At 42.0% G+C, this 23,529-nt stretch overlaps 1 protein-coding gene across 1 annotated transcript in view; it reads right to left on the bottom strand.

Annotated features, from left to right (window-relative positions):
• Nucleotides 1–21,405: 21,405 nt before the first annotated feature.
• Nucleotides 21,406–23,529, bottom strand: part of HSD11B2 (hydroxysteroid 11-beta dehydrogenase 2) — a 52,496-nt gene continuing 50,372 nt past the window's right edge. The window contains exon 5 of the mRNA XM_088458339.1: nucleotides 21,406–22,517. Within this exon, the coding sequence (XP_088314465.1) occupies nucleotides 22,159–22,517 (359 nt within the window). The 3' untranslated portion in view covers nucleotides 21,406–22,158. The remainder of the gene's footprint in view (nucleotides 22,518–23,529) is intronic.

The raw sequence follows: 23,529 nt of genomic DNA, 5'->3' as shown, positions 1-23,529 counted from the left end.
TACACTTCTCAAACAAGTGGGGAGTGATCTTGCCACAGTGTCCAATTGGGCACTGTAGTATGCTATGGGCATACTGGCATCACTATGTTTTTGTGTAAGGACACCTGCAGCACAACCATCGGCTTCCGTACAATACAAATCAAAAGGTTTTTCATAATCAGGTATTCCCAATGCAGGAGCTTTTGTCAGACTATCCTTAAGATTAAGAAAAGCCTGCCCTGTTTCCTCTGTGTGTATGACACGATCGGGCTTTGACGAAGAGACTAATTCCTGTAAAGGCAAGGCCAAAATAGGGTTCCACATTCTACAGTATCCACACATTCCCAAGAAGGTACGAATTTGCTGTTGATTCTGCGGCAGTGTCATGTTCTGTATGGCCTGGATTTTATCATTTGTAAGATGTCGTAACCACTGGGTTAGGCAGTGTCCCAAATATTTTACTCTGGATTGGCACGGCTGTAGTTTGTCATTAGCCACCTTGTGTCCTGTATGCAAGAGATAAAGCAACAATTGTTTAGTATCATTCAAACATGACATAAACGAGTCAGAACATAGCAATAAATCATCCACATATTGAATTAGAACAGATCCATTGGCAGGTTGAAAAGATTGTAAACAGTCGTGCAATGCCTGGGAGAAGATACTGGGGCTGTCTATGAAACCTTGGGGTAACCGTGTCCATGTGTATTGTACACCTCTGTATGTAAATGCGAATAGATTCTGACAGTCAGGGTGGAGAGGCACAGAAAAGAAAGCAGAACAGAGGTCAATGACAGTGAAATGGGTTGCATTTGGTGGGATCTGCATCAGGATGACAGCTGGATTTGGCACTACAGGGAATTGGCTCTCTACTACCTTATTAACACCTCTATGGTCTTGTACCAGCCTATAACCCCTCCCACCACTCTTCTTCACCGGGAAGATGGGACTGTTGGCTACACTAGCTGTACGAACTAAACTTCCCTGTTGCAATAATGGCTAATAATAATTATTGGAAAAACCCCTAATTCTACCTCCTGTTTTAGTGGGTACTGGGGAATTTTTGGAACTTGCCTACTGCTTTTTAAATTTACCATTACAGGGCTTACGTTTGCCATTAATCCAGTGTCCTGTTTATCCTTAGTCCAAAGGGAATCTGGAATTTGGGACAACATTTCATCTACCTAAGATGGATTTTCTTTTAAACTTGTAGAGTGATACATTATCCTTTGGGGAGTGTCCAACATATCCCGCACCTCGTGTGCAACTCTCTCTGGGATATCTAAAAATACACCATCAGGGGTGCAATATATAACACATCCCATCTTACATAACAAGTCTCTACCCAACAGGTTAGTAGGAGTCGCAGCAGCCAGAAGGAAAGAATGCCTGGTATGCAACGGCCCAATAGTAACCTCTGTGGACTTTGTTAAAGGATAATGTTCCACTTTACCTGTTACACCCATTGTTGGTACTGTCTCGTTGGTCACCTGTAAATTAACGGGAGATTTTATCACTGACCTGGTCGCCCCTGTGTCTACAAGAAAAGGATATTCAGTACCAGCTACATCAACCATCATGACCGGTTCTTCCCTAGTACTTCCCGTTAACCTGACTATCTGTAGACTACAGGTATGACCTGACCCCTAGCGTTGGCTACCATTCTCAAATAAAGCATTTACGGCCACAATTGGAGCTGGTGCCTGCTGGACATTTGCTGGTCTCTGTGCATATACCTTATGGGGATGTCCAGGTCTTTCCTGATTTGGTGTTCCTACTCTTTTTACTGTACAGTTTCTACTTAAGTGTCCTGTTTGTTTACAATTAAAACATGTTTGTGGATCGGGTGAAGACACGTGTTGTTGTGAGGTTTCAGCAGAGGGTAAAGGTGGTGGATATGGGTAAGGATAGGGAGGGTAAGGGTATTGTGGGGGATATGAAGTTTGTGAGTAGTATGGGACCTGTGGTTGTATAGGGTTTGTGGAATAGAGCTGTGTTTGTTGTGGAGTGGGGTTACTGAGGGCATATAACTGTTCAGGTGTAAGTGTGTGTGCAGATGCGAGTGTGTCTGTTGGCTGTGATGTTACCGTCATTCCCTCCAGAGCTTGTATACTGACAGCCATTAGGTTTTTGCTCTGGGTCTCTCTCTTCTTTGAGATGTTTTTCTCATGTTCTATGGCAGATTCTATGAGGGTATCTATTGTGACTTCCCTCCAGCCAGGTTGTGAGGTCTGAACCCGAGTCTTTAAATTCTCTTTCAGACCATCCATGAGTACCGTGACTATCATTCCCCTGTGGTGAGTGCTATCTTTAATATCTTCTAACCCAGTTGGCTCATGAGAACTACCCAAATTTCTCAAATATCTTTGACATTTGGCTAGTTCCTTTTTGGGATCGGGGAAAATCATTTATAATGGAATTTAGTTCTGCTCTTGTCCACGGACAATGCATTACTACTTCCCTCAAGGGCACTACACCGTTCGCATCTGCATTTCCACTCGGAACGGTTATTGTCCGAATGGGATGCAGACCGGCTGCGCTGCTCCCTTTTGACCTTGTTACCTGGCTGGGGGTTTAATCTGCTGCTACGTATGGTATTAACAACTTCCTCTACGGGTGCAGAGGATGTTAGCACTTCCCTTGCTGTTACCGATGAAGATGGCGGCACCACTCATGATTGTGGTAATGCAGCATCTATCATTTGCACAGCATGGGAAATGGCAGACATTACAATAGGCTCATCATCCACATCATAAACATTTTCTTTATGGTTGCTTAGGAGAGGGTACAAATTGCTTGTTACATTTTTATGGGTATTTTGGGTAACTGTACTTGCACCTCCATCCACGTAAGGTGGAGGTGGTGAGCGTGAACTGCTGGCAATACTCTTCACAACGCTACCTTGCTGCACGTGCGCGCCATTTTGCGGCTCACCCGTATTGCAATTTAGCGTTGTGGATGTATTCTCTGGCAATGCGCTCGCAACGCTAGTTTGCATCACTTGCACATTTTTAAGCCACGCATCCCCTTCATGCTGCCACAACTTTAAACATTCATAATATTTTACCTTTTTCTCTTGGGAGCGCATCAAACTGATGTGATCCCGGCCATTATCTAGTACATTTTTATCAAAACTACCAATTCTGGGAAACGGTCTAACACTCTTCATCGTCATTTTAAACCATACATCACAATACCTTATCGCATAAGTACCATACTTAGTATGCATAATATGACGGGCCGATCCAAACGGCGCTTCCATTAGCAGCACCTCATTGTCTAACATCTCTATTGTTTGCATGGCCCCCATTCTGAGACAACTCCTATGCTTTTCAATAAAGATTTAAACTGGTGACGGACAATCAAGATACTTTCACTTAACTGTGGATGATTTAAACGGCAGCGCCCACACACCTGGATAAGATTTGAAAAAGGCAACTTCCACACCCGGATAAGATTTAGTAAGGCAACTTCCACACCTATGGAAGTTTATGTCGGCTACTTCCACGCACCTCTCTACAACAAAGACAACATGTACACCTGCTACTGTGTATAGAACGGTAAGCTGCTTACCGAGCGACTAGCACTTAGCCCTTAAAGGTCATACGGTACCTCTAACTGTAGGGAACAAGTTACCCCTACCAAAAAATACTCACTGTTACACACTTTTTCCTGCGCAGAAAAATACATGTTAACCCAGATATTGATAACAATTGAAAAATGTAAACCTCAACGGCTTTATTTAAACACGTGGCAGCACAACCGCAAGTACCTATACGCTATTGTGCGACCAGTCACATACACAATAATGCGACTACCACACAACCGTATGACAACTTTTTAGCTGCGTACGCAAAAGTGCGTCTCAGCCTCGTGCTCAATACTGCAGCACCCCTTTAAACGTTAGGTTCGATCAACAAAGGAAAACAAACTTTTTCCTCTCTTGTCCCTGGATTCAACTTCCTTGGCTCACACGAAAACGGATAGCAATCTTTCAGCACAAAGCGGTTGCAGGTAAACCCTGCATGTGGCCACTCCACCCTTTGCTGAGATATTGATAACTGTATGTGCCGTGTGAGTAGGTAAGTGACTTCACGATGAGCCCCCAACTAAGGATTCTGCCCTTGAACCTCTATATACCCCTGCCTATATCTTCTAATATCCTTCCTATAAACCTCTAAGGACGACGCTAATTTGCGTATGCAGTCATTCAGTAAATAAAGACTCCAGACCTACAATCTGTGGTTTCAAAGCACAAAGTATTATTCAAGTAAAAGTACAGCAGTTACACGCTATGATCCTCATATAATCTTAGCGCAAAGAGATTATACAGACCAAAGTACAATTATACATACGCAGCACTCTCTGGTCCAGATGTTAGGCATCAGCAAGAAACCCCTCGTCAATCAGCATTCAGCACAAAGACTAGGAACCCAGGGTCAGAGCACACATATTTATACCCCCCAGAAATAAACAACAAAATAGAGAAGTTTGTTGCTAATACCATTGGTCCTAAAAGAGAGGGCATATGTTACAAGGCATTTAACAGGTTGATTCAAATAGACACAACCCAGCCTCTAACAACTGGGGGTCTCTGGTTTCCTGCCTCATGCAACATCCTAACAGTTGTTCATATAATGTACATTTTGTTGCTTGAAGTCTCTGCGGTCCATAAGTTGAGAATACATGATGCGATCTCCACACCGATGGTACCGGAATACTGTTGAGAGAGTACGCATCAGTACAATTCCAAACATGGCTTACTTATCACGTATAAAACCTTAGTTACGAAATAACCTTTATTTCATAGCAATTATAGTAAATGTGCATACTTGAATCTTATACCTTAAAGCTTATGGAACCTTGTATGTGAATATGTAAGGTGTGAGTATGTGGGGTTTGATGTAAAGATGCTAGTTAACTTGGGGCAGATGCGTGTGCATGGAGCTAATATTCAGCGTTTTCATACAGGGTCTTATGCATTCGCTAATATGCGACTAGTTAACAGCGCAATTGTGCATATTAATGTGTGTATGAGAAATGGTGCACTTAAATCTCACTTAAACTAAGTGAACACCTAGCAGTGTGGAATGCTGAGCCTTATAGTTCCATGACTTACTCATGCCCCAGCAGCCCCACCCTTTTCAGGTTCCAAAATACTGGTCTTTGTTCTCCCAGGGCCTGTGTGGATGCAAATTAGCACAGCTACAAGACCCAAACCTCAGATAACACTCTTGGCTTTGAAGGTATTTTATTGTAGGAAGCCTGCTAATGTAAGGTGTCACAAATGACCCTCTTGCTGTATTCAAACAGAGCCACCTGGAGTGAGAGCAGACGTTATGTCTACACAGGCTAGTTGTCACGTGGCCATTTGCTCTGTTTAGCTAATGCAATCCAATTTTGACATACTGTACAGCCATTTCTGAAATATATCCTTTAGGGGAATTATAATAATACACACACTTTATCCAGAGCACCCAAACTACGTAAAGTCATGAAATGGGCTTTTGATGAATTGCCGTAACTTATGGCGATGGACACAGATGCAATCGCATGATGCTAATAGTAATATCGCCACATGTACTAAAGTGTGAGTTTATCTAAAATGGCGCTTAGGCGGCCATTCGCAAACTTCGAGCTTCGACATCCTTCTCCCCTGTTTCTGGAGAGGTCATGGCCCTCATCCGGTCCTCCCCTCCTTCCACCTCCCCCTTGACCCTATCCCTTTCCGTCTCCTCTGTTACCTGTCTCCCTCTGCCTGTTCCCATCTTGCCCACCTCCTCAATCTCTCCCTATCATCTGGCACTGTCCCTTCTGCATTCAAACATGCCCTTGTCTCCCCCATTCTTAAAAAAACCTACCCTGGATCCTAACATACTCTCCAACTGCCGACCCATCTCTCTCCTCCCTTTTGCTTCCAAACTCCTTGAGCGTATTGTTTACAACCGCCTTACCACCTTTCTTTCTTCCCATTCCCTCCTTGACTCATTTCAATCTGGCTTCCGTTCTCTCCACTCCACTGAAACTGCCCTCACAAAAGTCAGCAATGACCTCCTTGCTGCCAAATCCTAGGGCCACTACTCTCTGCTCATTCTCCTTGACCTCTCTGCTGCATTTGACACTGTAGACCACCCTATCCTCCTGCAAATCCTTCACTCTCTTGGTTTCCATGGCATTGCCCTCTCCTGGCTGTCCTCCTACCTCTCTGATCGTTCCTTCTCTGTCTCCTCTCAGGACTCCTCTTCCCTCCCACTTCCACTAACAGTAGGAGTTCCCCAAGGTTCTGTTCTTGGACCTCTCCTTTTCTCCCTATATACGTCCTCTCTAGGTGAACTCATTAACTCTTTTGACCTCCAATATCATCTCATGCTGATGATACTCAAATTTACCTTTCCACCCCGACCTTTCCCCCTTGCTTCTTACCTGTATCTCCAACTGTCTCTCTGCGATCTCTTCATGGATGTCCCCGTGCTTTCTTAAACTTAACATGTCTAAGACTGAGCTGATCATCTTCCAACCCTCTTCCATTACCTCACTTCCCACAATTTCTTTATCTATTGATGGCACAACAATCTCCTCTATTCCCAAAGTGCTCTGTTTTGGAGTTATTCTTTACTCCTCCCTCTCCTTTAAACCACACATTCAGCATCTCTCGCAGTCCTGCCGCTTCCACCTAAAAAATATTTCCAGGATTAGACCCTTCCTCACCCAGGATGCCATTAAAACCCTCATCCACTCACTGGTCATCTCCAGATTGGACTACTGTAACCTTCTCCTAGCTGGCCTCCCAGTCTCCCACCTCTCTCCACTACAATCAGTCCTCAATGCTCCTGCTCGGCTCATCTTCCTCTCCAGACGTTCTACATCTGCTTCCCCTCTCCTTCAAGCCCTACACTGGCTCCCCTTCCCCTTCAGATGCCAATTCAAGGTTCTTACATTCGCCTACAAGGCCCTCACCAAATCCTCTCCCGCATAAATTTCTGACCTTCTCTCCCTTCACACTCCCGCCCGTCCACTTCGCTCAACTAATGCATGCCGCCTCTCTTGCCAACTGATTACTTCCTTCCACTCCCGCATCCGAGATTTTGCCCTTGCTACTCCCTACCTTTGGAATGCTCTCCCTCTCCCTATCAGACTCTCCACCTCACTGCATATCTTCAAACGGGCTCTCAAGACCCACTACTTCATCAAGGCCTTCCAGCTCTCACCCTAACCAACATAATACTCTCTGCTCCCTATCTTCCCCTTCTGTGTCACGCCTGTCTGTCTGCCCCTCTCCTTTAGAATGTAAGCTCTCACGAGCAGGGACCTCTTCCCTCATGTGCTTCTCCTTACACTTTCTTCTACTCCTTACTCCTCATAAGGGCACCTAACACGTCTCTGCCAACTCCCTGCTGCTTATTGTGAGTGTTTTAATCACTATTGCAGCAATGTATATAATGTCCTTCACTGTACTGTAAGTTACTTGTTTTTTTTTTTTTTTTTGTTCACTTATTAGTTTTATGTACTATGTAAGGTGCTGCGGAACACTTGTGGCACCATATAAATAAAGGATAATAATAATAATAATAATAATAAATATGTTGTATAATGGTGTATAGAGACTTCACATCTGCCGTCACTAGAAAAAATCCTTATTGCCACCTAGGGGAAGATATACTAACAGGGAAAATGCGCTAAAACCCCAGAAAATGCAGTTTTCGGGGGTTATACCGCATTCCCCGTGGGTACTAAACAGCAGAATGCGATGCATTGTGCTGCCTCGTATCGCTAGGTAACGCCACCTTCAGGTAGCGTTACCTAGCGATGCGAGGCAGCACAATGCCTTCAGGTAGCGTTACCCAATAGAACCCGATGGGCCTCTTAATGCGACGCTCTAGGCTGGGAGGGATCCAATCTGATCTCTCTCATGAGCCCCCGTGACGCGCGTCCTCCCGTGCATGTGCAGAAGGACTTCCGGGTGTTCAATCCAGAAGTCCCTCTGCCCGGCAGCATCGCAAAGGACAGCTTTTATCGAAAGAGTTGTCCCTTGTGAAATCCTTTGTACATACCATGGTAATGAACCGCGGTATGTACGCAAAGTCAGGGGGGATGTACCGCATTGCGGAAGCGATGCTTAGTACATCTCCCCTCTAATTTCTTCGTTTCTTAATTACTGACATAGTGTCCTTAATATATGATCTAGTATTACATACAAAGGGTTGAATTTTATGATAGATAAAACTAGACAAATTAGGAGAAATACAGTCCACACCTGCCACAATAGGACGCCCCAGTGGGTTGTCCAGATTTTTATGTATTTTAGGTAATACATATATGACTGGAATGGATGGATCTTCTATTTTGATTAAACCTACTTCATCAACAGTAATTGCTGTGTTAGATGTATACAAGTTCAAAAAAACATCCAATTTCTTTTAAACACTCACAGATAGATCCCCTTTTAATTTTTTATATGTATTTTTATCATTTAATTGATTCATAATCTCCCTGTGGTAATCATCTCGGTCCAAAATAACTACCCCACCGCCTTTGTTGGCAGGTTTTATAACTATTTGGCAGGGCCGTAGCTAGTGTAGTGCGGCCAGTGCCATCGCACAGGGCACCACAGGTCAGGGGGCACTATTTGGGCCTGTCAAATTTCTGTTTATTATCATTCTCTCATAACTTCCTCTTATTTCATCCCCAGCATCTCCTGGTCTCCCCTATCTCTTCCCTGGCACTTCTCCATGAGGCAATTCCCCTTTTTTGGGTGCATCATGTCCCTTTGAAAAATGAGGGGGGACGCCAATGCTCTTTCTGGCACAGGGCACCAAAAAGTCTAGCTACGGCTCAGCTATTTGGGCATTGTTTTTCAGAGACTTGATGGCTTTCCTTTGTGTGGTTGTTAAATTACATTTGGGGACTTTTAAGTCCATCTTTTCAATATCCTCTCTTATACAGCGCTCAAACATCTCATTAAAGGAGCCCTTTTTATATTCGGGAAAAAAAGTCATTTTTTTCGAAAGATTTTCACATCCCCTACCGGAAAATCTGTAATTTCTTTATTTTTATCCAGAAAGAATTTTTTCAAGCAAAGTTTTCTTACAAACTCTTGAAGGTCCAGGAATACCTCAAACTTCTCTATTTTATTAGAGGGGGCGAACTTAAGGCTCCTTTCTAAGATTTCTTGTTCGTCCTTACTCAAGGTAAACTTACTTAAATTATAATTTTTGTTGAGCCTTTATCCATTTCTGTACTATTATTGATGTTAACCTTTTAATTTTTTACCGGAACATCAGAATTATATCCCTCATGTTTCAAACGTATCCTTTTTCTCTTAGAGACATTGTGGTATTTCCCAGCTCTACAATCCCTAATGTTCTTTTTCTGATTTTTTATCTTTCTCTCCTTTGTCGCTGTGCCTTCCACAAAAAAATCTCTGATTGGCTAGTGTCTCTAGGGTTCCTCCTCCAATTATTTACAGTTGATTCTATCCTTTTTCTTCTATAGAAAGTATCCTTCACATTCCCTCCTTGGTAAACATCACTGCTTCTTCTTTTTTGATAGTATTCTGACCTTTTTCTGATTGTTTTATCATAATGTATCGGACACCGATCGTGACTTCTATTTTCATTCGGTTTATTCACACGGTTTTTATTACTATGTCGTCTGTCATCCTTGTTAGATCTTAGATCTCTGTGTTTCTGATCAGTATCTCTTTTGTGCATATTTTTACCTATATTATTCCAAGGAAACTTTTTTTTCTCTAAGAGGAGGCTTCTTTAACTTATGATTTATTTTAGGAGTAATCATCCCTTCTGGACTTAAAAAAACATTATTATTCTGTTGATATTAATTTCCTTCTTCATAGTTTGATTTATCCCTACAGAATTTTTTTTATTCATGAGGTCTCTCTCATTCTTTTCGACCCTGTAGGTAATTATAGTTTCTTGGTCCCTATAATCCTCTAAATCATCAAATGGTTTAATAAGGGCTTCTAAAACATCTATCTCCAGATTAATACTTTTTAAGACTTTGCTCTTTTCTTTAATAATATGTTCCATTAATGTAAAAGAACAAACATCTAAAATATGATGCCATTCTTTTTTAAAGGGTTCTTTTTCACCTTCAAATGAGTGGAGATAGAGAAAATCTGGATTAGTTCTGTACCCACTTAAACCAGTATAATCGTAATATAGAGCTTACATTTCATATTAGTACCTTAGAGGTGAATTTTTTGGATTTAACTATTTATTCAGATGGAACGTTACATCAGACCAAAAACTATTCAAAACCTACAGACTGTAACTCATATATTGATCAAGAAAACAACCGTCATAGGAACTGGAATAAAAGCCAGTCCCTGCGTTCAAGGAGAAACTGCAGTACTTTGGAGGCTTTTGATGATCAGGCAACCCTGATGGAACAACAATTTGTGGATAAGGGGTACGATAAAAAGAGGGTAAGGGAGACTAGATGCGAAATTAGGGATAGATCACGTCTGGAAATACTAGAAGGGAATAAACAGAATGCTAATAATAAAACTGAATTCTTTACATATAGAAAAAATGACCCCAAGGAGATTTTATATATATATATATATATATATATATATATATATATATATATATATATAGTTTGAGACTCTGGGGTCTATGTACTAAGCCAGTGTTGGCTAACCTTGACACTCCAGCTGTTGTGGAACTATATATCCCAGCATGCCCTGCCACAGTTTTAGCATGCCCTAATAGCAAAACTGTAGCAGTGCATGCTGGGTTATGTAGTTCCATAACAGCTGGAGTGTCAAGGTTAGCCAACACTGTACTTAGCAGTGAAAAGTGATAAGTCTGTGATAAGGTGCCAGCCAATCAGCTCCCAACTGTCATTTTTCAAACACAGCCTGTGAGATGACAGCTGGGAGCTGATTGGCTGCACCATACCACTGACATCACTTTTCACATATCTCCAGTTTTTCTTGTTACCATTTTATTGCAATACGCTTACCACGTCACCTACATGGTATGCGTTCGGCATCCCGGCAGTTGGGATGTCGACGCTTTCATTACTGGTGCCAGAATCCCGACCACTGGTATGCCAAAGGAAAGTAACGGGGTGGAGGGAGGAGCGTTAGGGTGTGGGGAGGGGGAGGTTAGGTTCAGGGGGGAGGGTTTGCATACCGACTAACAAATGTTGGTATGTTAGGCGTCGTGATTCTGACCAACAGGAAATCGATTGTCGGTATTTCATACCGATTTCATACTGATTAATAATGATAATAAAATATATTACTAGACGTGCAAAAGAAAAAAAGTTGAATAAACAAAAAGCCCTCATTAGAGGTTTTTTATGTTTGTTGTTTTTTAGAAGTAATAACTGTTTTTCTTTTGTTATTTGCATGGTTTTTAATCATTTTTTGCTTTATTTTACTATGTAAGTAATATAGGCCAGGTTTTATGATTCACTATCATTATGGACCTGGGTTAAGTATGGAGTAAATGAGCCTAACATGCCATATAATTGGATGATTTTTTTATTTGTTTGGCTTTATTCCGTATATATATATATATATATATATATATATATATATATATTTATATATACACACAGGCAGGTGCATAAATATTGGGACATTGACTGAATTTTCATATTTTGGCCTCTATTCACCACTACACTGGCTTTGAAATGAAACACACAAGATGTGCTTTAACTACAGACTTTCAGATTTAATTTGAGGGTAATTACATCCAAATCAGGTGAACGGTGTAGGAATTACAAAAGTTTCAATATGTGCCTCCCACTTTTTAAGGGGCCAAAAGTAATGGGACTATCAACTCAAAAGCTATTTCATGGACAGGTGTGGGCTATTCCATCGTTATTTCATTATCAATTAAGCAGGTAAAAGGTCTGGAGTTGATTCTAGGTGTGACATTTGCATTTGGAATCAGTTGCTGTCGACTCTCAATATGAGATCCAAAGAGATGTCACTATCAGTGAAGCAAGCCATCATTAGGCTGAAAAATCAAAACAAACCCATCAGAGAGGAAGCAAAAACATTAGGTGTGGCCAAATCAACTGTTTGGAACATTCTTAAAAAGAAAGAACGCACCGGAGAGCTCAGCAACACCAAAAGATCCGGAAGACCATGGAAAACAACTGTGGTGGATGACAGAAGAATTATTTCCCTGGTGAAGAAAAACCCCTTCACAACAGTTGGCCAAATCAAGAACACTCTCCAGGAGGTAGATGTATATGTGTCAAAGTCAACAATCAAGAGAAGACTTCACAAGAGTGAATATAGAGGGTTCAACACAAGATGCAAACCATTGGTGAGCCACAAAAACAGGAAGACCAGATTAGAGTGAAAGTTAGATTTAGGATCGTTTAGATTGTCCCATTACTTTTGGCCCCTTAAAAAGTGGGAGGCACATATTGAAACTGTTGTAATTCCTACACCGTTCACCTGATTTGGATGTAATTACCCTCAAATTAAATCTGAAAGTCTGCAGTTAAAGCACATCTTTTTTCATTTCAAAGCCATTGTGGTGGTGAATAGAGGCCAAAATATGAAAATTCTGTCAATGTCCCAATATTTATGCAGCTGACTGTGTGTATGTGTATATATTATATATATATATATATATATATATATATATAGCAGGTACTGTATGTCCAGCACAGTTGTGATAGACTGGTTGATCGCTGGTGACTGTAGTAAAGCATCTCTGTATTCAATATACTATTAAGTACAGAAGATGACAATATACAATGTATTAACACAGCAACTAGTGTTTTTAAACACATTAGCTCATTGCGAGTAGCTTGTTTCTTTCTACCATCTCATAGCACATCGTGTGCAGCATCCCACGGGGGAGCGGAGTACTGCAAACATGAGCCTCTGGCCAAACATTTTCCATGGAGAGCAGAGTAGTATAGAGCCCCAAGCTGTGTAGCAGAGGGGTTGTCTAGCCTGAGGGGCATGTGTGGATGCATAATGTGAACTGGAGGTTCTGTTGTGGCATAATGTGGAAGGGGGGCACTGTGTGGTATAATGGGAATTGGGAACACATTGGGCCTGATTCAGACCAGCTCGCAAGCGGGTCGATGGTGGGGCATCACCCGGCCGCACGCTAAAGCTGTGGGTGGTCACCCACAGCTTAGCGACCGGCCAGGAGGCCGGGATTTTAAAAACAAAGCGGCCATCCTGATTCAGAGCGAGCGGTCTCTTTTTTTTTTTTTTGAGCGGCTCTGAATCAGGCCCATTGTGTGGTTTAATGTAAGCGGGAAGGTGTAGTAGGTCACTGTTAGCTTTGACACATGAAAGTACATCACAACCTATTAAGTTGAGCATGCCTGCTATGTAGCACTGAGTGTGATACATTTATATTAGAGATGAGCGGATTCGAGATACTGAAATACAAACACACCCAAACTTTGGGGTTTCCGAATATAGGCCCTGATTCAGAGCAGGACGCTCTGACAGAGCACTCGCTCTGAATCAGGGCTATCCCTCTGAATTTTAGAGCGGCCTCCTGGCCGCTCGCATAGCTATGAGTGACCACCCACAGCTATAGCGAGCGGCCAAAAAGATGGTCGCGATGGTCAAGACCATCGCGACCATCGGGCTTGCGACAAGACCCTTGTGGTAGGGTCTCGTCTGCCGCAAGCCCTGGAGTGCTTTTGGCTCTATCAGAGCCAAAAGCACTCCCACTGACATCACTTGTGATGTCAGTGGGGCCGGCCCCACACGGTAGGCGTTCCCATGGGAACGCCTCCGTCTGGCCAGCCACGCTCCCGGCACGCCCACCAAAAGGGGCGTGCTGTCACTCACCATCGACAGCATGCCCCCTTTGTAGCTATCCGGGTCTTGCGCATGCGCACGATGGAGCCGGGTCCGTCGTGCGCATGCACACTGGCCCAACATCAACCCGCTTGCGAGCACTCAGCGCTCGCAAGCGGGTCTGAATCAGGCCCATAGTCCCAATTCGAATCACTTTCGGGTTCCGAGCAGTATCGAGTCCCAACCTGGGTCTTGCAATTCGGAACTCAGATTTTAAAACCGAAACTTGCGTGTTTTGGATTGCATTTAAGTCCCGCCCTTTTATTTTCCAGCGGTCAAAATTGACTCAAAAAACTGGAAATTAAGGTTATTAATATTATAGGAACAAAAACAGGTCAAAATTTAATTGTAGCTTTTTTTTTTTATACATTTTTAAAGAAATCCAAAACCAAATGCGAACCGAAACACTTGAGGGTGATTTTGCTAAAACACGATAATAAATTAGAAACAAAATCAGAGTGTCTGCACACTCCTCTAAAGGTGCGCACACACGTACCGTATTTAAAGAGCGATTTGAACAATATCAATATCGTTAAAATCGCTCATCAAAAATTACCCTACCAAAAACTTACCTTCGATAAGCGAAGCGCAGCCACATATGTACGATATGTACGATAAAATGCTGTGAGCATTGAAATGTCGATTTCTAGCCATTGCGGCGTTTGCGTAATTATTACTAGGCGTCCTGAGTGCCGCCTTTCACAGTTATATATATATATATATATATAAATATATAAATGCAGAAAATGTCTGGCACTCAAAAGATGAAAAACAGACAGCCTGCTCCGGTGCCTTTCCCATGGATAGATATATGAGAGTGAAAATATGGATGGCATCGGAGTCTCCACAGCAGAAATAATGCACCAACGCAGTCTAATATAAAGACAACGTTTCAGGGGAATTAGCCCTTTTATCAAGACATAACAATATATAGAATACAAACAGATATATATATATATATATATATATATACCTGAGAGATACACCCGACATGCACAAAATGATCCACGCAGTCCCGACTGTGACCCAATGATGTCATTGGCGTGCAAAGCGTCTGCGGTCGGGATCTCTCTGGGGGCGTGGTCTAGTGACATGAGCATAACCATGGTGATGAGGACGCTGTCTGATAATGTGAGCCTGTAACATAACAAATGTCAGCGAGATAATGTATAAGGAGCTGCCCCCAGAGAGATCCCGAAACCGGGATGTTTGTATTCTATATGTTGTTATGTCTTGATAAAAGGGCTAATTCCCCTGAAACGTTGGCTTTCTTTTAGACTGCGTTGGTGCATTATTTCTGCTGTGGAGACTCCGATGCTATCCATAATTTCACTCTCATATATATATATAAATATATATATATATATATATTTTTTGAGGGTGGTGTTTTAAGGGAAGGACAGAGACTGATGAGGGTTAGATTACTGTATTATATATATATATATATATACACATACATACATACATACATACATACACACACACACACAGTCAGGTGCATAAATATTGGGACATTGACAAAATTTTCATATTTTGGCCTCTATTCACCACCACAATGGCTTTGAAATGAAACAAACAAGATGTGCTTTAACTGCAGACTTTCAGATTTAATTTGAGGGTAATTACATCCAAATCAGGTGAACGGTGTAGGAATTACAACTGATTCTATATGTGCCTCCCACTTTTTAAGGGGCCAAAAGTAATGGGACTATCAACTCAAAAGCTATTTCATGGACAGGTGTGGGGTATTACCTCGTTATTTCATTATCAATTAAGCAGGTAAAAGGTCTGGAGTTGATTCTAGGTGTGACATTTGCATTTGGAATCAATTGCTGTCGACTCTCAATATGAGATCCAAAGAGCTGTCACTATCGGTGAAGCAAGCCATCATTAGGATGAAAAATCAAAACAAACCCATCAGAGAGATAGCAAAAACATTAGGTGTGGCCAAATCAACTGTTTGGAACATTCTTAAAAGAAAGAACGCACCGGAGAGCTCAGCAACACCAAAAGACCCGGAAGACCACGGAAAACAACTGTGGTGGATGACAGAAGAATTATTTCCCCGGTGAAGAAAAACCCCTTCACAACAGTTGGCCAAATAAAGAACACTCTCCAGGAGGTAGGTGTATATGTGTCAAAGTCAACAATCAAGAGAAGACTTCACAAGAGTGAATATAGAGGGTCCACCACAAGATGTAAACCATTCGAGAGCCACAAAAACAGGAAAACCAGATTAGAGTTTGCCAAACAACATCTAAAAAAGCCATTACAGTTCTGGAACAACATCCTATGGACAGATGAGACAAAAATCAACTTGTACCAGAGTGATGGGAATAGAAGTGTATGGAGAAGGAAAGGAACTGCTCGTGATCCAAAACATACCACCTCATCAGTGAAGCATGGTGGTGGTAGTGTCATGGCGTGGGCATGTATGGCTGCCAATGGAACTGGTTCCCTTGTATTTATTGATGATGTGACTGCTGACAAAAGCAGCAGAATGAATTCTGAAGTGTTTCGGGCAATATTATATGCTCATATTCAGTCAAATGCTTCAGAACTCATTGGACGGCGCAGATGGACAATGACCCGAAGCATACTGCAGAAGCAAACAAAGAGTTTTTTAAGGCGAAAAAGTGGAATGTTATGCAATGGCCAAGTCAATCCCCTGACCTGAATCTGATTGAGCATGCATTTCACTTGATGAGGACAAAACTGAAGGGAAAATGCCCCAAGAACAAGCAGGAACTGAAGATATTTGCAGTAGAGGCCTGGCAGAGCATCACCAGGGATGAAACCCAGCGTCTGGTGATGTCTTTGCGTTCCAGACTTCAGGCTGTAATTGCTGCAAAGGATTTGCAACAAAGTATTAAAAAGTGAAAGTTAGATTTAGGATTGTTTAGTTTGTCCCATTACTTTTGGCCCCTTAAAAAGTGGGAGGCACATATAGAAATCGTTGTAATTCCTACACCGTTCACCTGATTTGGATGTAATTACCCTCAAATTAAATCTGAAAGTCTGCAGTTAAAGCACATCTTGTTTGTTTCATTTCAAAGCCATTGTGGTGGTGAATAGAGGACAAAATATGAAAATTCTGTCAATGTCCCAATATTTATGCACCTGACATAATATATAATATATATATATTATATCTATCTGTCACTGTTAGACGTGTAGTGAATCCTACACAAGCTTGAATTCTGACTAAGGTCCGCATTCAATTAGGAGCGAAAAGCCGTTTTCGCCCATTTTTTTTTCTTTAGATAATCTCGCCTGAAAATGTATCTCCGTATTCAATTGCAGTCCGTGTTAGTCTATGCGCAAAGTCAATGCACTGAAATAGGCTAATATTTTTCTCCACAGAATGGCAGAAGAAAAAAAATGCAAAATCTATTTTGGGGTGCAGATGTTGGGAAACCACCCAGAATCCTTAGTACACACCCCAAAAAGGACAATTTACCCACAAAAAGGAAAAAAAATAAATTCGCGAAACACCCCAAAAAACGTCTTTGGAATTTGGGGTGAAAATGAAAAAAGTGGGGACAACTTCAAACACTAGCTAAATAAGCTTCTGGGGATGCTCTAAGAAGGGGACAAGTGTTTTTGGGATTGCAGGTGCTCGTATGACGGAGGAATTTCACTTTTTCTAAAACTTCACTTTTGAGACTTTAAAATATGGTAGTTCCCATTTACAAGTACCCCAAATTTGATGGGACTACTTATTTCCACCAGAAAACTCTGCTTTATGCCATTCTTCACCACTTTTACCTAGATGCTAATAGCAAGCAATTACCACGTAAGTACCCTAACTAGTTCAATTAGGGCTAATACTAAACCACCATAATGATATCTGAAGTCAGACCATGTTTTTCAGGGGTACAGAGTGATTCCCCCAATTCATCCTGCGCTTTTTGCCTGGTTCACATTCGCCAGGTCCCGTTTTCGCCTGTTTGAGAATTGAATACGGAGTAAATCGGGAGCGCGCACAAAAAGTTTTCACCTCCATAACAGGCGAAGGCGGGTAAAAGTCAGGTAGGCTGAACTTTTTCGGCGGGGCAAAACTATGAATACGGCCTAAATCCGGACCCTAACTATACCAAAACAAAGCAGGAGGGATTCATTATAAAAGGTTATTGGTAAGATATGCTTGTGGAAGAGAATACTTTCTGTGCACGAACACCACAAAAAGATGGGATTTATATTTGGGACCTAATTCGGAGGTGGACGCACTGCCAATGTCTGACGTAGTGGAGACATTTTATGCTACTGCGCATGCATCCAGATTGTGTCTGTGCAGGCGCACACAGAAAGAAGTGCATTGAAAATGTAGTGGCCATTCCTGGACAGTGACGCGTTGGCATCTTGGTGCACGTACAAAGGTGTCCCGGGTTTGTCGGTGAAAGTGGTTGCGTACACAGATGCTCAGCAGAATCAGTATGAATAACCGCCAGCCCTATGGCCAAATCCCAACAGCGGCAGACCGACAGCAGTGAAAATCTCAATAGGGGATTTAAGTATAAGTAACCCTACCCCCCCCTAACCCTAACCTCCCCCCTAGTGCCTAACTCTAAACCCCCCCCCTAACTGCCTAAACCTAACCCCCCGTCCCCGCAGCCTAAACCTAAGTCTCCCGGGGTGAGTGCCTAACCCTAACCCCCCCCTTCCCCTAGCCTAACCCTAATCCTCCCAGGGGGGTGCCTAACCCTAAGTCCCCCCCATGGGAGCCCTTAATCTAACCCTCACCCCCACGCGGCTGTCCACACCCGCCGCCCGGCTCACCTTTGTTCGATATGCCAGACGTCAGGCTCCCGGCATAGGTATAATGACAGGCATTGGGATTTCGACGCCTGTCATTAGTACCCTTGACTGTCGGGAAGCCGGTGGTTGGCATTTCGACCTTTGGCTTCCAGACTGCATCCCTGCTCAGCTGCTTACATAGGGGGCCAAACACAGACATGGCACCTACCATAGGGCTGGTACAAGCTTAGATGGTGTCGTATAAGGACACACCAATCTGTATTACTACGTGTACAAGCCCTGACAGTGGGCGTCTAAGTCCTTGCCCATTTGGTAGCATGGAGGTACACATGGGAAGTACGGCCAATGCTTTGGGCTTTGCGCTCACCTCAAAGTCCTAAGTATATACAGCCATGGCCAAAAGTTCTGAGAATGACACAAGTATAGGTTTTCACATAGTCTGCTGCTTCAGTGTTTTTATGATGGCAATTTGCATATACTCCAGAATGCTCAGATGAATTGCAGTCCCTCTTTGCCATGACAATGAACTTAATCCCAAAAACAACATTTCCACTGCATTTCAGCACTGCCACAATAGGACCAGCTGACATCATGACAGTGATTCTTTCGTTAACACAGGTGGGAGTGTTGACGAGTACAAGGCTGGAGATCACTCTGTTATTTTAACACAATCTACATGACAGATTGGAAGCTTTAAAAGGAGGGTGGAGCTTGAAATCATTGTTCTTCTTCTGTTAACCATGGTTACCTGCAAGGCAACATGCGCATGTCATTATTGCTTTGCACAAAAAGGGCTTCACAGGCAAGGATATTGCTGCTAGTAAGATTGCACCTACATCAACCATTTATCGGATCATCAAGAACTTCAAGGAGAGAGGTTCAATAGTTGTGAAGAGGGCTTCAGGGCACCCAAGAACATCCAGCAAGCACCAGGATCATCTCCTAAAGTTGATTCGTCTGAGGGATCGGGGCACCACCAGTGCAGAGCTTGCTCAGGAATGGCAGCAGGCAGGTGTGAGTGCATCTGCATGCACAGTGAGGCGAAGACTTTTGGAGGATTGCCTGGTGTCAAGAAGGGCAACAAAGAAGCCACTTTTCGCCAGGAAAAACATCAGGGACAGACTGATATTCTGCAAAAGGTACAGGGATTGGATTGCTGAGGACTGGGGCAAAGTTATTTTCTCTGATGAATCCTCTTTCAGGTTGTTTGGGGCATCTGGAAAAACGCTTGTCTGGAGAAGGAAAGGCGAGTCCTGTGTCATGTCAACAGTAAAGCATCCTGAGACCATTCATGTGTGGGGTTGCTTCTCAGCCAAGGGAGTGGGCGCATCACAATTTTGGCTAAGAACACAGCCATGAATAAAGAATGGTTCCAAAAAATCCTCCAAGAGCAACTTCTCCCAACCACCCAAGAACAGTTTGGGGACGAACAATAGCTTTTCCAGCATGATGGAGCACCTTGCCATAAGACAAAAGTGATAACTAAGTAGCTCGGAGAACAAAACATCGAAATTTTGGGAACATGGCCATGAAACTCCCCAGACCTTAATCCCATTGAGAACTTGTGGTCAATCCACAAAAGACGGGTGGACAAACAAAAGCCCCCAAATTCTGACAAACTCCAAGCATTGATTAGGCAAGAATGGGCGGCCATCAGTCAGTATGTGGCCCAGAAGTTGATTGACAGCATGCCAGAACGAATTACAGAGGTCTTGAAAAAGAAGGGTCAACACTGCAAATATTGAATCTTTTCATAAACTGAATGTAATTGTCAATAAAAGCCTTTGACACTTATGCAAAGCTTGTAATTTTACTTCAGTATACCATAGTAACATCTAACAAAAAGGTCTAAAAACACTGAAGCAGCACACTTTGTGAAAACCAATACTTGTCTACAGCCATGGCTAAAAGGTTTGAGAATGACACAAGTCCAAATCTTGGTAAAATTGTAAGAGCTCAATAGAACCTCTGGCCCAAATCCTTATTTAGGGTTTCTCGAGTATTATTCTAGTTTGTTCTTTGTACAGTTTTAAGTATTAAAATATTTTCCATCAAATTATGGTAAAAAAAAAAATAATTCTTCAATACTCAACAATATTCAAGTTTTTTGACAAAAGAGATTTAATTTGGTTTTATGAAAAAATAGGACCTTTATTTTCTAGAAACTAGATAAGCAATTTACAGGAAAAAGCAATTTAATGCATTAGAAAAATAATTGCAATTATTGCTACATAACAGAATTATCATACACATATTACACAAACATGATTGAGAACAAGTTCTAATATTTGTCACTTTTTAGTTCACTTCAGCACAAAAACAAAACTAACAAAAGGGATATTATAGATTATACGTCAACATAGAATACTGCATCAATTGTCCAAACTAGCTACTGGTCTGCTTTGGATATCCGCCTTTTGAAAAAAAGTATTTTCTAGCTCGATCAACATCTATCTCAGTTTAACATTCCGGGTATTCTTTTCAAGCAGTTTATAGTGGCCTGTGGCTCTCCAGCTGTTTTGGAAAAGCATGATCCTAGTGGCCTGCTGGGAGTTGTAGTTCAATAGACAAAAGTCACTTCTCATATGAGGAGACAGCGAGCATGAGAGAACGCTAAAGCATGAGGTCATCTTTATTTTCCAACAGAAGCACAATTTTCCGTAATTAATTGAGAAATTCAAAACATCAATATATAATATATATATATATTTTTTTTAAAAAGTTATATACACAGATTGTCATAATTAAACCAGAACTGCTGCATAACACCAAAAAGATATTTAAAAAAAAATAAAAAAAAAATTAAAAAAAAATTACTCAGATGAGTAGTGCTCAGAAATTTACATGCACATGGCTAGGTTAAATAAAAAAAAAAAAAGTGTCACATAACATTGGTTACATTTACAGAGAACTCTTTCTATGGCGGTTATAATTAAAATCAACTTCTGAAAAGGAGGGAGGGTATTGAAAATCCCTGGAACTCCCGTATCTCCATTTTGTGTCAATTGGTTTGTGCCACAGACATAGCCGGATATACAGACTAGTGCCACGTTATGAAACAGTCATTTAATTATTTAACTCTTGAGTACTGCACATATGGGGGCATCCTAGAGGGATCTTAATGATTGAAAGATATCTCTAAAACATTTTGTGGGTGATATTTTTTCACAGCAGGTTTTTTTTATTTTGTTTTTAGAACATTACGAATTCCGGGGAAAACAGATCCTTTAGCTCTATATATTATATTATTATCCAGCCTAATTTCCAAAGTTTCTCACTACAGGAATATAGAATCCCCCCCACCCAATAAGCGAACATCTTCCAAAGGGAAGTATACCGCCATAGAGCTGATTAATACTACTTCGGAGCCTGGAGTATCTGTATGAGGCCAAGTTTAGTTGATGTCTAATCAAGAGCTAATGCATTAATTAAATCTAAAAATAATTTTGAGGCACAAAAAGCACTAAACAGATGCAACGTTATACTATGAAATGGTCTTTTTTTCCCCCCAACTGGTTTCACAGCCACTGTTTTTTAATTTGGTTGAAAGGCAGCCATATTGGTTCCCAGAGAAATTGGTGCAATACAGGAACAGGGTCCGCTCATTCTTGCTCACTGTCCTTCTGCTTTTGAAGAGCTCTTGGCATGCTTTTGTTCTTTAGGAATAACCCTTTGTAGAAGTTATCACTGATGCAGTGCGGTAAGTATATTCCAATAAAGTACAAGAGCCATAGCCTTTTTCCAGCGTAATACCTCACTTTTGGATTCTCCGACAAAATGGCATCGTTAATACTCTCTGTCACAGGGCTGAAGTCAGAATTTGCGGTGTCTCCATATTTTAGGAACATATTTTGGGTTTCGCAGATATACTCCTTGCCGTATTCTTGCAGGACTTCACTTGGTAGATTGGCCAACAGCTTTCTGTGCTGCTTCTCCCAGTGTGACTTGTTGTCATGAGCACCTAGGAACAATAACACAAAGACAAGTGTGACTAACAACAGTGTGCAAGATGAAATCCCGCAGGTGTACTACAAACACACAGCGGTTCCACTGACCAATGAGATTGGTTCTGGAAGCTTCCTGTGGAATATATGGGCACAAATGATGAACATCTGACCGGCTCCGCACACCCCTGGTGGCACCACTGATGGAGTGCTTTGGCTAGTCAGTGCAAGAGAGGTTGGAGAAGGGGATTTAAGGTCAAAAGTAAGAGGCAAATGAAGGAGATTGAGGGACGTGTTGGAGGACTGAGAAGTACTATAGTATGTAGCCATTATATTATGATGTAAATTGTTGAAAAACATTTCTAAAAAAAAAGGTATACAGTACAAATACATGTAAATTGAAAATAAGATGAAATAAAGATTTAAAAAATAAATAAATAAATCATATGTGGGGAAGGCTAGAGCATCAGTGTGCATGGCTCACCCAGCCTCATAAGACAAGTGACACCAGGCCCATGCCTGTCTTATACAGAGCGAGTCTCTGGGAGCCCACCGGCAGAGCATGAAGTACGCTAAAGCTGGGTTCACATTAGGACGACGAATCGACCATCTGGCCAATCAGCTGTCCTATCTGACAATTGGTAAGTGTACACACACTTACCAGTCATTGGTCCAATGTGTTGTGACTGATGTTACAACTGGGCGGGCATTTACATGTGCCCGTCCAGTTGAGCCGTCAGTCACCGCCAGCTTCTGCTGCAAGTGTACGGCCTTGGACGATGCACCAATATATCTGCAGATATATTGGGCCTCAGCTGTGCTGCACAGCCGACGCAACAGGTATGTGAATGATGTAGTTAAACATGTTGTAGGGCCAAAATGTAATAGGGTGAGAGTTTAGAAAATGTGAGTTCTCTCACACTTTTTCAACTCGGCCAATGTAATAGAGTCTGAGAAGAAAGCAACAGAGCAAACTCCCATGTTTCTCTCACTATATAAAATGTCATCCAGATGTTTTCCCATTTTGCA

Source organism: Taudactylus pleione, unplaced genomic scaffold, assembly GCF_031769625.1.
Source record: "Taudactylus pleione unplaced genomic scaffold, aTauple2 ptg000828l, whole genome shotgun sequence".
In the NCBI taxonomy this organism is placed as follows: Eukaryota; Metazoa; Chordata; class Amphibia; order Anura; family Myobatrachidae; genus Taudactylus; species Taudactylus pleione.
Note: the sequence above shows the minus strand (reverse complement) of the source record. Positions and strands in the feature narration are given on the sequence as shown.